The sequence below is a fragment of the Plectropomus leopardus genome, chromosome 20 (genome assembly GCF_026936395.1).
Source record: "Plectropomus leopardus strain MGB_pleo_1.0 chromosome 20, ASM2693639v1, whole genome shotgun sequence".
Classification (NCBI taxonomy): Eukaryota; Metazoa; Chordata; class Actinopteri; order Perciformes; family Serranidae; genus Plectropomus; species Plectropomus leopardus.
The window spans coordinates 27,443,427-27,460,056 of NC_142195.1; the positions used below are offsets into that span (position 1 = coordinate 27,443,427).

Sequence of the window (16,630 nt, forward strand, 5' to 3'; positions counted from 1 at the left end):
TCCGTGAATTAACGAAGGGTTCAGGGTTCATGTTGCTGCTCCCTCTCCCAGAGTGCCGTGCTCTGGATAAACGAACGGTACATTTCAACAGCGCTCCGAATTTCCTAACAGTCCAGGTTGTGCCAAAGTGCGCTCCGGCACTCAGAGTGAGTGTTTCTGAACGCACCCTATTGAAAGGAGCATTGAGGGATTTCAGTTTGGCGTCTTAAATTAATATCAACTGACACCTGACATTGAATTTTTGATGTTCTTTGTCCGTATTTCGTGATGCTGATCGGGGATAACAACGCCCAAATCAACCCAGCCTCAGGAAACTGTGAAAGAATTAAAATTACAATATTTCAAATATGGATTGAGGCTAATGTCTGATCATTTTTGATGCTTTTTATGATGCATGTAAGACCCGAAATTACATATTAAGAAAGTTTTAAGTGATTTTTTTCCCAGAGGATTTAATGCACGAACACGAGGGTGCTAACGAAAACACGAGAATAAGAGTGTCTCCAAAAATTCAAACTATTATTTCAAAAGCATACTATAGGAGCAACCTTATCTTAGTGTCACTTGACAAAGTATTGTATTAACATCTGAAAATGCTCCTGGACACAACATCTGTAAAAAACATTTAACATTTATTAAAAAATGAAAGCTGCAGATTCACTTTTGTGACAGGTAAACAGCAACATTTTTAAAAATTTTTTTTTAGGTTTTGACCTCCAGAAAATTAAAGCCAGTCTCATTCAACCCCGTTGTCTCCAGACCTCAGAATTAATATCATAAAACTGCCCAGACAACAGCGCTGCAAACACATCCAGCCAGTGAGATATTACATCATCTGCAGGAATGTATACAGAATTAACGACGTGTTCAAACATCTGTGTTAGCTTTCATTACTGCAGCCCGTAAAACGCCGCTATTTCTAAAACAATCGTGTTTACGTGCTCTCCTTTAGTCGGCCTGTCCTGAGGCTGCAGACGGGGGTGTTTGCCTCCCTAACACACACACACACACACACACACACACACACACACACACACGTCATGTGTGCACTGTAATTCAATACACACACACTCACTGCAACAGCCTTCAAGCACTAATCAAAATAAATGAGATAGCACAAGTCTGCGTCCACTGAATACAGATGTGAAAATAAATAACCCGAGACTATTTTCAATGTATGAAAACAAATTACCACTTATTCAGTAGATTTACGATACTATCAGTTTTTCTGTCTCGTACACAAATAATTGTCAGATAGTCTGAAACTAATTAACCCGATGCATTTAATCCCTCTTTTTCCAGATGTGATTGAAGCGAGTCTGGCTCGCGCTCCGGGCTACACTGAGGGGTTTACAGACTTTTTGGCCACCAAACGCAAGTTCATATTCCACCTGTATACGTGTGCGTTACCCCTCGAGGATCGGCGAAGAAGCCAAAACAATCAAACACAGGTGGTCATTTTCAAGGCCTCTAATTTCTGGCACGAGGCAAACACTGAAAATAGTTAACATGTGAAGTTATAAATCACAGCCATTTTTATTATTTTCTTCCAAACACACTTCACAAAGTAGGGCTCATTGAAGGCGAATGAATATCGCAAGTCTCGTTTTTATGGAGGGTTGCAAGCAGTAAATTAAAGGAATACTTCACCCCCGCCCCCCCCAGAATGAGCGTTTGTGTATCAGTTACTCACCCCGTGTTACGCTGAATTCGTGAAGAAAACTTTGTTTTTTTTGCATGCCTCCACAGTGAACGACGATTACAAAAACTGAGAAAATTCATGATGAATTGAAGTGACAGGGATCCAAAATGAACACCAGAGAAACTGTTTCAGAGGAATACGTACTTCGTGATGTGAACCCTGCAACGTGGTTAATATATGAGCTCAAATTAGGAGAATGATGAAATGCCGTTGATTAAAATATGCATTCAAGATGTGTGCACAAAGTGTCTGAGAAGTTCTTCTTTGTGATTTTTTGTTTGTTTAGTCGAGGAGACAAATATCTACATGTTTGATATAATAAGTGTGTGTATACGTGTGTATATGTATGAAAATTTTAAATACATGTTTTTAAAAAAAGCCAGACTGCATTGACAAAACAGTGATTTTACCTCACTGAGGGCAGAAGCTGCTGGCCTACAAATGCCTTGATCGATAGTTTGTTTGTGTTATTGTGTGATTTTGGTGAATTTGAACTAACCCTTTTAAACCAACGTCACACAAAGACACAAACAAACTACAGATTGAAGCAGCTGTAAACCAGCAGCTCCTGTGTTCAGTGAGTTAAAATTACTGTTTTTGTCGTGCAGTCTGGCCTTGAAGAGAGTATAGACAAGTTCCACTTTAGTTCTGTTTGGGAAGTTGAACGTACGTCTGGATAAATGAGACTTGATTATACTGCACCAGTTGTGTGAGAGTTTGAGATGTTTTTATATAGTTTTGCTGTCGTGAAACGTGAACCTCTACGACATCAATTCATCGAGATTTTTTTGAGTTTTTGGATTCTTTGTTCAATGTGGAAGAATGCAAGAAAAGCAATGTTTGCTTCATGATTTCAGTGCAACATGAGGTAAGTAACTGATATTCAAATGATCATTTGGGGGCTGAAATGTTCCTAAAAACCTACAGAGAATGATCACCTGACAGATCTCAGCTCTACAGAACATTTTAGCAACATTCAGATGATGATTTTGGTTTTAGGGTTTGTAACTTAACTGTTTTGGTTCAGTCTCATCGCCGTCATAAGTGATGTTTCCAGATGCAGCAGGCGGATGTTTTCAGCGAAAAAAAGTACCCTTCTTGCCCAGCTTTAAACAGAAGACTACGCTAAAGACTAGCTGGTGAACATGGTGAAGCATTTAGTAGTTAAAGAGACAAATATTTATTCTTCAGGAGATGGTTGAGACCAAAAGCAGAGCTAAAAGACTGTTTTTATTGTCCGCTGTCTGTTATTGACATGCTGAATTTTATAGTTTTTGTAACCTTGTAATGGCATGTTATCTTGGCCAGGTCTCCTCCAAAAAAAGATCTGAATCTCCTCAAAGAGAGACTGAATTAAGGTTAAATAAATAATCTAAATAATGATATTGGACAGTTGGTTACAAACTCAGCTCAAGAGAACAGCAGACTTTGTGCTGAATGTTTAAATAGGTAAGTGTTTACCTTAAAAGGTGGAAGTATTCTTGATACTTTCTAGGTCAATAAAAGTTTAACTAAACTGGAGACCATGACTAAGGGTAAAAAAAAATGAAAGAAAATGTATCAATAAATCAACATAAATATCATCAACACAAGTTTTGGTAAGTGGATTAATCATTTAAGCGATTTATCTAGCAAAAATACCAAGCATTTTCTGCTGTCGGCTTCTTAAAATATGAAGATTTGCAGCTCTTTTCTGTTTCATAATAATGTAAAGTGAATATATTCTGAGTTTTGGACTAAACAAGCAAACTTAGGACGTCACCTCGGCCTCTGGAAACTTCTGATAGCCATTTTTCACTAATTTTTGTCACATTTTTCAGGTTAACAATTGATAATTGTGTGTTACGTACTCTGGAGGACACGGCTCAGTGTTGCAGTCTCTCTGGTTCTCTGGAGGTTTGCTGTCTGGGTCACAGTAGCTGTTCTGGACCACCGAGTTGTCGTCCAGCCTTTTACACACCACCTCCTGCTTCTGGGAACCTGACATGGTTAAAAACAAAAGACTGATCAAGAATAAGGCAGCACAGAGCTCAGCTGATCTCGCACATTTAAACCCCCCTTCAGACAGAAACATGGACGGCCGGGCCCGCCGTGTCGAGCGCCGTGTCGAACGGCGTGTTTGAGCGGAGATGGTATCGCTTTCAGTCTGTAGTAAATCCAGACATGTAAATTCCTGATTCTTTGCAGGATATCTTGGCAAATCACTTTTACAGAGCAGAGAGCTCTTTACTTTGGCTTCTAATGGAGAGAGTGAGGGCTACCGTATCAGTGTCACACCTCCCACTGTGTGTGTGTGTGTGTGTGTGTGTGTGTGTGTGTGTGTGAGAACATGCATGTGTTTGCTATATGTGTGTGTGCATGCATGTGTCTATGCCATACCAGCTCAGAAAGGGTCTGCTTGGGCCCTCGTGGGACATATCCCACAGCAGACTTGTCTGGCAGATGTAATGAGATATGGATGTGTGTGTGTGTGTGTGCGCGTGTGTGTGTGCGTAGAAAATCTACCCATCTGTGCTCGAAGTGAAATACAGTTTGGAGGAGCAGCACCAAGCATGGGGTAAAAGAGTTTTGGTTGTAAGGCTGTCAAAAGGTGTTTTTCATGGATTTTATTACCGCGGTGATATATTAAACATCGCTCGGTGATTAGCTGAGCTTGCTTTATCGAACGGTGCGTGATTAAATAACATTTTGCTGATTTAAAGCCAAGTGCGGTCCGAGACGCAAATTAGATCATTTGGATCAACAATGCAAAGGCATGTTTACAACACTGGGAGGAACATGTGTGCTTCCCCTTTTTCTGAGGAACAGCTTCTGCTCCGCGCTTGGAAATCCTTCCTCGGAGAAACCCACATGCTTATTCAGTCATGCTTTTACAAAATATTACAAACCCGTCCAGGCCACACTTGACAACTGGGAAGAAACACTATTTATTGTTACATGAAACCCATTGCTTTTGGGCTAAAAGGTTTGGTTTAGTCATTCTTGAGGCCATGGTCAACATTTCACTGCGGTTTGAGATTTTTGAATGTTTGACTTTGTAGGACGAGCGCTGTGGAAGAGCGGCCGTATCTGTGTGCAGCGCTGGTAAACCAGAAGCTATGCGGAGCAGCTCATTCACAGAAATTACACCATATTCATTACTCTGGCTAAAATATGGAAAATATACATATTGAATTTATTAGAGGGCTGAATCTCCAGCTATAAAGTAATGATTTTGGAAAGCCATCGCAAATTATGATACTGGGTTTCCACACACTGCTCTTCGGCATTTGTGTAATTATTGGTTGGGGAAGATTTACAGAATGACACACACACACACACACACACATACACACAAGTATTAAATATTTGAGAAGGTTAGAAATATTCTAAAGGAATTTAAACACCCACAGCGTGTTATGCTATTCAACACCAAAATGCTTGGAGTGCTCTTTTATAAAAGGCGACTGGCCTCAGGAGCTCAGCAGAAGGTCGACACGCAGCAGACGGTATTCTTCTCTCTTATAGAAAAATAAACTTTAATAATGAAAACTTGTACGGCAGTTTTATAAAAACCAGAGTTTATGAAGCACTTTTCACAATAAAAAAAAACCTGTATGTTTTGTGACTGACAGGCTGAACAAGAGAACTAGAACTTATCAGAAATACATTAAAAACTGTGTAACACAAGAAATAATGTTAAAATTGGAGTATTTCTGCATTTGACAGCTGACAGACGTAAAGAACGTCGCTTTTATTTATGATTGAATTAATGCATGAAAGCTCATTAGTGAGCGAATTATTTTGGAGGTTTTGTTTTCAACAAAAAAGTGGGTTTTTCTACACCTGTGTAGCACATTTTCAATTTGTGCATAAAAAAACTAAGAAGGTCAGAAAACATCCGATCTGTGTAGATTTATAAGAAGGCAATAACATTCCTCAAATAATTAATATATAAAACAAACAGAAAGGTCTTATTTCCATAACATTTTAAAATATTATTTATTTTATTTTTTTTAAGTTAGCACCCGACTGGAGACTTTGCACCTTGAACTCCTCATATTTATTTTGATGCAAATGCACATTCATTTGCATTTTCTTATGTTCATTTTCTAGAATTTCTGTTCAAATTTACAGCTAATTTGGATGGAAACTTGACCCTCTGAGTGTTTGCACGCTCTGGACTCTGCGTATCGCGGTGCATTGCGATTCATTACTGATTGCAAGCCTCTTACTCATCACTGCATCCTGTTTGCTCGTGTTTGGCGGCTGTCTTTAAAACTGTAAAGTTTTTTATTGACTTTCTTTTATTTGCAAAGCTGTTTATGGCCTGCTTCCAGCAAATGTATGTGTCTAAACTAAGCAAAAAAATGAAAACGGTTATGCTCTCCGGAGAACTTGTTCTAAATGTTTATACCTAAAGTTCGTACTCAGTTTGAAGCGTTTATGTGTGCAGCTCCAAATATGTGGAATTTTCTGCAGAAAAACTTGAAGCTGCACTCTTTGGTTTCAAAGCTCTGCTGCTGGACTTTTGTATTTTATCTTCTACACGCCAATATCAAGGTTTATCTTAGCTGGTCTTTTAATTGTCTTGTTTTTATGGTTTGTTATAGTGTATATTAACATAATTTTTAGTCTTCTTTTTGTGTTTTATAGTTTGTTTTGTTTTTTCTAATTTCTTTTCTCAATGTTGTCTGTTTGTAACTCTTGTTGCTTCCCGTCTTAACACTTGAGCTAAAGAAAACATGACTGCGTAAGTATTTTAACTGTTGTGCAAAAAAGTTGAGCTTGAGAATCGTCACAAAAAGTTTCCCATTTGAAACTACAGCTGCGTTTCTGCGAGCATTAAAATCTCGGAGGAGCAGAGCTGCAGCGCTGACTTACCTCCGGCGCACGTCGCCGAGCATTCAGACCAGGGCAGGTGGTGCCAGGAGAAGCCCACCTCGTTGTCGCCACTTCCTGTGCGCTGGATGGGCACGTTGAACTTGTAGCGTATTCCCAGGTTCTGTTCCTGAAGCAGGACCTGCAGAGGGAGCAGCAAAAAAGAAATATTAGGAAGAAGAGGCACTTTTAATCAGATTTCTGCGTTGATTCTTGTCCTTAAATGTGCATGAACTGAACTTTTGGGGCCATTTGGGAGCAAAGTGACAAACTCTAAACACAACATTAACTTATTAACACCCCATAAAGTTAATAAAGCACGCTTGTTAGCAAATAGTCTCTTAAACACACAGCGCAAAGGCTCTGTGAAACATATGCAATTATTTGGAGTCGTGTTTCTGGCTTCTGACAGATTTAAAGTAATATTTCATCCACAGACCATTTGTATATCAACTCCTCACTTTGTGTTACACTGAATTTGTGAAGAAAACAGTGATTTTTTTCCACATGCCTCCATGTAACAGCCTGCTGGAGGATCTGAGAGGAGCTGAAATTATTGATACTTTTGATCTTTTTAGTCTCTTTTAAGCAGTGTCTTACTATTTTATGTTTTTTTTTTATGGATTTAGGGTTTTTACTTATTCTATTTTTAAGATCCAATCTTGCGTATTTCATATGTTGTTCTTGTTTTTGTTTCTTTGATCAAACTGGAAAGCCATTTGAATTTCATTGGATTTGTTTGAAAGGTGCTGTATGAATAAGATTTGATTGATCACCCCAAATTACATTTCTGATCTCCTTGCTCTTTATTCTACTTCTCGATAAATCTGATCCTCAAATTTTGGCCTCTTTTCTGTCCATCTCTCAAATTGCAAAACAAAACCCGAACCTCTTCTTCCCCGATCTTCCCCAGTTCATCAGATCTGCTGAGTCCTCGAACTGTGTCTCCTAAAAAACCCACCTTTATAGGCAAGCCTTCATATAGAGCAACTCCATGTGTTATGCTTTTATTATTATTATTATTTCTTTTTGTTAAACAGGAAAAAGTACTTAAAATAATTCTGTAACATAATTTTAAATATGCAATTATGATAATACGCCATAAATACAGTTTTGTTTCGTAGCTTTCTTCTATAGCTGTTGTCCCTTTTTTCCCCATATTTTTAAAAATTATTTTTTATTTTTGTTTTGGTCTTGTCTGTCTCTCATTATTGAAACTCGATTAATTAGTTCATTTGTTTATTTTAAGTGCATATAACTGCGTTTGTGAAGTGCTTTGTAACTGCATGTTTTAATGTTATATAAATAAAAAATTACTTACTATATCAAAACATACATTTACAAACTCTCACGCAATTTGTGCAGTATAATCCAAGTCTCATTTATCCATACTAGTACTCAGTACTTGTCAAACACATGTATTTTCACTAAAATGCTACGATCTAAAACACTTCTGCATAAACAGTCTCATGCACGGACAAGGAGCGCACCTTGGCAGTTTTAAACATTCATATATATTGTATTTATATATATGTGTATATATATATATATATATATAACGCAAAATGTTGAAAACTTAATGAAAAATAAATTCTCCACTATGTTCACCAGCTAGTCTCTAACTTGCCCTTTTGCCCCTTAAACCCTTTCACCTCACACATATTATTTGAACCACTGTTAACATAAAAAAGCTGGACTACAGCAGCTTTTGAACCGTCTGGTTCAGTGAGTCTCTGGTGGGTTTATATTAGTCTGCTGGATGAGGAGGCAGACTGAGGGAGTCTGCCTCTGCAAGCCACAAAGAAATGGCTAGTGGTCGAGTGGCCAGTTGCTCGTCTATTCCAGTGGTGCTGTGTGGTCTGGTATTTTCGGCATTCATGTCGAGGCAGAAACCGCCGAGTATTACGACAAGAAAACGCTCCGTTGCCACACACAAACACTCAAATATGCAGAGAAACTTGTCATTGCAAAAAACTGCGCATTCACACTGTCTGACACGCACACGCAGCAACACAGATGTTCTCCGAATCAAGTGACTTTTTCAATATCCACATAGAAATAACTCCTAACCCCAAACCGCCGGGTGACGGTCATTTAAGGTTAGCAGCCAGATGTTGAGTTTAGTGGACTCAGACCAACAGCATACATACGGCACTGAATGCACAGAAATAGCTATAGAGGGACATGAGTTATTTCGGGTCTCAAAGTTTCAGCAAGTTTCAGTCCTGTTCATTTTCTGCATGCCAAACTGAAAGAAGACGAATGATTTCTGAGATCCATATTGATCCACATCTGTATGGAATGATGGTGAGAAAACAATGTTTGAGGCGTCTGATCGTGATGAACCTTCAGACGATTGTTTTTATCGACATCTTTTGCACGTCTGTCCGTCCTGGGAGAGGGATCCCTCCTCAGTCGTTCTTCCTGAGGTTTCTACCATTTTTCTCCCCATTATAGGGTTTTTTGAGGGAGTTTTTCTTTAAAGCCTCTTTAAACTGTAATTTGTGATAAAGGGCTTCATAAATAAAACTGATCTGAATCTGCAGCTTCCCTCAGTTTCAACTCACTTTTTAAAAGTTGTTTTCTGTTGCAATGTTAGTTGATGCAACAGGAAGTAAACAGGGACCAAAGCAGAAATAACCACAAAAGGCAAAAAATAACCACTTTGTGCTGAAGCTTTGTGCCTGTTATGGAGGTCCCAAATATGTCAGAAAAGCAAACTGAATTGTTTCTGAGTCCATATTTTCTGGATAAATTTCCATTTTGAGCGCTTCTTTAGGCTGACTAGTTTTGAATTTGATGATTTGATGACCACGATTTGATCCACGTCTCCGTTTCTGTGGTGAGCGGCAGTTTCATAACTGCTGTGACAACGCTTCTCAACGCTGAGCGTTTTGTGTCACAGCTTTACGAAAAAAAAGGGATTTTGAGGACTTACAATTGTGTCACTTCATAGACGCTATATGTGCCATACATGATGCACGCGTCTTTTGCATCGCTCAGGGCAAATTTGCAAAGTTGGTGGTGACCAAAAACAGAGCTAAAAATTGACATGTGGAGAGAAACATGACTATAAATAAATGATCGTGTTGCTCTGTGACTGCTGGATGTCTTAATAAGCAACTGTTTGCCAACAAGTTTGTTATATTAGCATCAAAGGTGATGACATGTTAGTGTTGTGTCCAAAAAATGTAAAAATTGCTTCTGTACTTCTGTTATTTATATGTATGTTGACAACATTAAAAGAAACTGTTCATATAGGAATACAGCAGGGAAAATCATTTCAGGACCACATGCTCCTCTTGTTGTGCAACTCTATGAAAAACAAGGTGTGATTTTGACACATGCATTGATTTGATAAAAAAAATGATTACCATGACAATCAGGTTTTCAGTGGTAGCTCCCAGCGCCTCCAAAGACTCGGGTTCATCAGAGGGTCTCTTGTAGTGGAAGGCCGTCCCTGCGATGTCAAACTTGCGGGGCCAGTCGATGGTCCACGCTCCGTTGATGTAATAATCATCCACTTCAGATTTCAGAGCTGCGTCAGCACAGAAAACGAGAAACACTTTCAGAAAGCTGAAATCAAAAGCAGACAGGAACGGTAGCCGAGACTACAGGTGGAGGCAATCATTGGGCGTGATGTCATTGCCGTCCTTCATCTTCATCATCATCATGATTTTCAGCCCCCCTGATGTCACTGACAGCCCTCTGAGAAGAAACACACACACACGTGCGCTGCACACACACTCTCCAAACTTTCACGTGCGCCGACATGTACATACGTCTAATTTAGGACGAGAAAGAAAACACACTTCAGGTGAAAGCCTGGACGAATCTCATGAATACCACTCTGTCTGGTTGTCAAAACAAAAGTTGGTCTCCAAGCACAACAGATCTGAAAATATCCACTTTCTCTGCGTTGAAATGAGGCCAAATTCAGGAGAAACGATCCAACCGCTCTCTATTCTGTCTCTCTGGCTCGTGCTCACGCAGATTCCCCTCTCCTCCCTCCCTCAAACAATAGCTTACTCCTCTTTAAAATATCACAATCCCCCTCTCAATAAATTCATTTTCAGCACATCTGGCACTGATTGTGAGCATTGTGATTTTGTTATTTTGAACAGTGCAGTTTACACAAGTCTCCGCAGGCAGCCCGCTCTCTATTTTTATATTGTCTCACTTAGTTTTCGCTTTAATCAAACATTAAAACTTTGCTGACCTAAATAGCAAGCGCTCAGACAATGCTGCGAAAGAAAAATATTATCTTTATTACCAGGGTCACCGATGAGATTCATAACAAAGTAACAGATTGCCTGGAAGGGAAAATGTAGTCCGACACAATCGCCAAAATTGCACTCTTTAAACTTTGATATATAGACATCATATCCCCCCATAATCCTGGTGGAGCAGGCAGCTGTCACCACGGCCCTATAAATCTGATGCAGCTCTCCGGTTCAAAGTGTAACTTAAGCCCTCCATCAACACCATCCGCTATAAATTCAACACGCTGTCACATGTCTTTCTCCTGCTAATGAAAAGACACACAACGGGCTTAATTGAATCCGGTTGTTTGATTGTTTTGGGTCCGACGCTGCCAGTGTTGCAAATAGTTTTTGTTTAGTCTGGAACGGAGCGGATGAGTCTGGTGCCAAGAGGGCCATCACGTGTGTTGAGATTCAGGGAGGTTTTTTTTTTACAGACTCTTTTAGTTTTATGGCTTTGCGTTAGGCAACGGGGAGATTTAACGATGGCATCTTCTAATTTGCTCTTGACAAAGACGCGGAGGAAATCCCTGGAAATGTGGTTGACACGGAGCTGAACAGATAATATGAAACAGCTTGATGTCGCAAATTGCCAATTCATCACACTGCAGCGGACCACAGATTGACGGATTGATAGTGAAACAAGAGCAGAGAGTCTTCAGCCGCATCAGTTCCTCTGTGAGGCTGCGCTTATGCTGCGTTCGTGTGATGTACGAAGGTCGTAGTTTCCGAGTTGGGAAGTCGTTTTTCCGACTTCATTGTGTTCGTGTGCTTTAAGGTCGTAAAACTTGTTAACTTGTTCAAAACGCTTATCCTGACCCAAAAATTTTTCAATTGTTCTTCAGTATTCTTAGCAAAGATTCATCATCTGAGGACCATGAATATTTGTACCAAATTTCATGGCGATCCATGGAATAAATGTTGACATATTTCCCTAAAAAACAAAAATGTCAACCTCATAGTGGTGCTAAAGGAAAGGAACTTTTCTTGTAAGTTTTATTCTAATTTATTTTATATATTTCTTTAGTATTCTTAGTAAATTGTTTTGTTGTTTCAGTTGTAGGATTCATCCTCTGAGGACAATGAATACTTGTATCAAATTTCACGGCGATCCATAAGATAAATGTTGACATATTTAACTGAAAAACAAAAATATCAACTTTATAGTGTTACTAAAGAGATCAGCAAAGTTGGGGAATATTTGTACCAAATTTAGTGGCAATTTATCCAACAACTGTTTAGAAATATTTCGACCATTAAAGTCCAAAATCCACAGAGCTCATAAAATTGCATATTAGTCTAATCACAAATGTGACTTGATCATCTCGTCACTTACCGATGTAATTCTTCGACATGGCGACTTCTTTGATCTCGATGTGAACTGACCCTTTTGGGATCTGAACCACCTCCATGTAGCCTGGAGGACAAGGACAGGGATGGTTAAGGCGGTATTTCTCCCGCTCAGAGTACATATAGAATAAATTCCAAATCACCCAAAAAGGACAAAGCCGGAGGACAAAACAATCCCCTCCTTTTTTTTCACAGTCACACACACACACGTGGACACATAGTATTTTTAGATGGTTTACTAGCCATACCATAGAAGGAGAAATATGTTTTCTCTCTCTCTCCTGCTCTCTATAGACGACCTCAGACTGAAGCCAACACCAAGTCCCTATCTCTACCCCGATTTCTTCACTCCATGACGTAATTAATGGGGAAAATATTATGTTTTCATCTTTATTCTGACAACATAATTCTTAATAGTGAAAAACATATGTTCTGTTAGTGGGCGACAAAGGCAAAAAAAAAAAAGAAAAGACACGTTTCCATTAAATATTATCTCCCTGGCTTGAAAGATGTGTCAGACAAAAGCTGCTTTGCCAAAAAGGTGATGAGTTACTTAGTTTTCCTCATAACAATCGCCAGTGACTTTAAGCCATTGAGCATATTAGTTTTTGGTTTTTTTTTCAAAACTATGGGAGGAAGGCAGTGAGCAACATTACAAAAGTTGCACCTCTAAAAATAGCAAAAAATTAGTAAAAAGTTACAAGAAAATTAACTAAAAATGCGCAAAAAAGTAGGAGTAAAAAACAAAACAAACAAGAAAATGACTTGAAAAAAGTGCAGAAATTAAAAAAAATATGTTTTGTTCTGTATCATAATTTTAAGCAAATAATAATAAAAATGATTAGAAATATAGTTTTCTTTACATTTGTTCAGTTTTTTGATAATTTTTATAAAAAGTGTCACCTTTTTTCTTCATCACCTTTTGCTCAAATGTATTTTTTCCCTGTAACTTAATTTTACGCAATTATAATGTATATATAATAATACATATAATATCATAATGATTATAAATATAGTTTGCTTTACCTTTTTCCATAGCTTTTTGAGAATTTTGTAATAATTCTCTAATAATTTTTGTAACAATTTTCAGGTCATTTTCTTCGTCATCTTTCACAAAATTCTTGCAATTTTTAGGACATTTCTTGCCAAGTTGCTAATTGCTTTCCCCCCATGTTTCTGAAAGAAATAAACCAATTTGCTCAGGTTTCAAAGGGTTGAACAGCACATAATTGTCCCGGGAAGTGGTCATTACTTTCGTTTTTTCTTTCTTCTTTTTTTTTTTTTTTTTACAAATTTCTTTGTGTCATTTCTTCTTTTGCTACTCATTGCCTTCTTCATGTTATTGAAAGAAAAAAGAAACCGAGCCAATTTTCTCAGGTTTCAAAGGGTTAAGTTTGTTTCATGTGGTCATCAAATCAAAAAGCACCACATCTCTGCTCCTCCTTTCCGCACTGAGTGAATTAAAGAAGCCTAAAACGGTTCAGTTTCAAAAAGGACATCTAATAGAAACCCGCGTGTCTGAGTCTGACATCGTAAAAACGACACGCTTTGAGTCGGATAGATTTTACCTCCTCGGGGTAGAGACTCATTGAAGAGTCCCTCTGTTGCCTCGCAGGTGCTGCCGTCGCCTCCACACACACGGCAGCGATCTTCTTTGGCGTCGGAGCTCAGGATGTTGTCACTGCCCACTTGCTTTCGTCACAACAAAGAAAACTGTATTCAAACACTGGAAAATGGGATTTAGACGCATTTTACTGTGAATATACAAGTCCATAACAAATCTGCTAAAGTCAGATTTAAGCACACAAGCTTCATGTTCTTTAACTCTTTAAAATCTGGAGCAGCATCACGTCTCTTGTGCTGCTTTCAGGCACATTTATTATATATATATATATATATATATATATATATAAGTATTTAAACCTTTAAATCCTTTAAATGATGTATTTAAACCTGGAGCAACATCACGTCCCTTGTTCTGTATTCGGATGCCTTACAGTATTTAAATCTTCGACTTTTGAGAAAATTGGTTTGATTTCTTTAAAAACAAACAAAAAAAACTCAGCAAAAAATATCCCGTAAATTCCCAAAAAATTAGTAGACTTAGAAAAAAAGCTAGAGGAAAATTTCCAGAGACTTTGCTTAAAATTATCATAACGATGTATTTAAAATTATATAAGCTTTAAGCATTTTTTTTGTTTGTTTTATTATTTTATTTATTTTTGCTCGTTGCCTTCTTCCCATGTTTTTTAAAGAAATCACACCAATTTGCCCAAACTGGTTTTTTCTTTTGAAAAAATGGGCACAAAAGGCAGTGAGAAACTTTGTAAGAAATGTTCCACAAAATTTCAAGAGATTAGATGTAGAAAATTACTTTTAAAATCGAACAAATGTCTAGGGGAAAAAGAAAACCAATATAGGAAAAAATTACAGAATTATTATAATTTTTAAGCCTTTTTTCCGTGTCATTTCCTTGTTTTTTATGTTCTTTTTTCTTTCTTTTGTTTATATTAAATTTCAGGTCTTTTTCTCGCAATTCTTTAATAATTTCTTGCTAATTTTGGGGTCATTTCTTCTTTGATTGCCTTCTTCCCATGGTTTTTGAAAGAAATCAAGCCAATTTGCTCGGGTTTTCCCATATTGGCCAAACAGTTGATTGAGAAAATGATCAATCAATAATCAATCAATAATAAGATTGATTGTTATTTGCAAAAAACCCCACAAAAACTAAAAAAAACCCAAAAAAAGCATATTTAGCACCTATTCTAAAAAATAAATGAATAGTTTAAGCCTCTTTTAAAGCAAAAATGCCAAAATTAGTCTGATTGCAGCTTTTTTTTTCTTTTTTTTAACACTAAAAACTGAACATATTTGGAAATTCTGGGAAAATATGGTGAAAATGTTTTATTTTTAAAAATATATATATGTAATTAATAAATTAAGTAATTAATAATTTATTTATATGTATTAAAAATACACACATATTTTTTTCTAATTAATTAATTACATTGTTTTTATTTTCTTATTTTATTTTTTTTTATTCTTATCATTTTCTGGGCCAAACAGTTGATCGAGAAAATGATCTGAAGGCTAATCAGTAATGAGAATAATTGTTGTTTGCTATATAAAGCAAAACTGTCACTGAGACTGGATACTTTTCCAGTCTTAAGCAGTTTGATTGATAAGAGCTTCATCAGCTGTGTTTTAATGCTGTGTCAAAGTAAGTGGGAGGATCACTGTTCACTCCTCCTTCGGATCTCCCAAATTCTTTCTGCTCTCTATCATTATCTCTCCTCTCTGTTATTCTTTCTCTCTCTCTCTGTCCGTCTCTCCAGCACCTGTTAACAGCATCGCAGTTTTCAGTGTTTCTGAAAGTTTTCCAGGCAGACGGTGTTCTGGAGATTTATCACAGTGTGGCAGCGAACCCAGAGAGCCCGCCTCTGGAATAAAACCGACATGCTGGATTCAGACTGGAAATAAACCTGCTCTGCTCCTTTGGTGAGGAATATTCCACCTCCTCTCTTCCCAATAAAACACGCACCATGTTGTGTTTTTATATAAAAATTGGAGTAATGTTGTTGGCGCAGACGCTGCGTTTTCACGCCAAGCGGGAATCAAATTGTACGGTCAGGTGGAAGTCAAAGCAAATACTTAAAGCGAGGAATCAAAAAAAGTTATTTCAGCTGCATCACGGAAAACACAAAAACCTTCATCTCCACACAAACTGTGCAAGATGATTTATGCTCGGGAAAACAATGACGGCACCGGCTGCCAACTCCTTTCAGTGAAATGTTATTAAATCAGCCTTTTTAAATGTATAAAAAATAATTATTCAATCACAACAATGATTTTTGTGTTATTTATCACCAAACAATCCTGATGGAGGCTGCAGGGCCCTGATAAGAGTCACAGAGAGCGACGCCAGTCACTCGAATCACAATGAGCCACAATCAGCGAGTCAAAGGCTCGATTGTTCTTCGCTGCAGAATCGGTTTTGTGTGCGGTTTGGTGCTCTGGCAGTCGTGTTTACGCAATCAGTAATCTGCTAAACTGTGCTGTCAAAGATAAAAACTGGCGCTGAGGCTGAGGGAACTATGCTAAGGTCAGTTAAAATATACAGCTAACATGTCATGTCTGTAATTTGAAGAAATATCGGGGGGTAAGAGTCAAAAACGATCACAAAAACACACTGAGGATAATGTCAGAGTGGTGTGCCATTTTGTTATTTCAGCATGAGAGATGGATGATGTTTTTATTGCATCACACATGCTGATTAATCATCATACTGATTATACTTTGGAGAGTTTTTGCATCAACATGTCATTTCAGATTCTGCAAATTAACCGCCTTAATCCACAGTTTCTCAACATGAGACTCGTGGGCCAACAGCGGCCCTGAGAAGCATGAAATGCATGCATTTTATTTGAATCATCCAGTCCATTTTAATACTTTCACT

The 16,630-nt window shown here is 37.9% G+C and overlaps 1 protein-coding gene across 2 annotated transcripts in view; it reads right to left on the minus strand.

Annotated features, from left to right (window-relative positions):
• The window catches only part of adamts6 (ADAM metallopeptidase with thrombospondin type 1 motif, 6), an 87,227-nt gene that overhangs the window by 11,909 nt on the left and 58,688 nt on the right, over positions 1–16,630 (minus strand). For both annotated transcript variants that reach the window (XM_088070583.1, XM_088070584.1), the window contains 5 exons: positions 13,743–13,866; positions 12,161–12,241; positions 9,937–10,100; positions 6,566–6,704; positions 3,553–3,682 (listed from right to left, as the gene is read on the minus strand). In XM_088070583.1, coding sequence (XP_087926709.1) covers positions 3,553–3,682; positions 6,566–6,704; positions 9,937–10,100; positions 12,161–12,241; positions 13,743–13,866 — 638 coding nt within the window. The remainder of the gene's footprint in view (positions 1–3,552; positions 3,683–6,565; positions 6,705–9,936; positions 10,101–12,160; positions 12,242–13,742; positions 13,867–16,630) is intronic.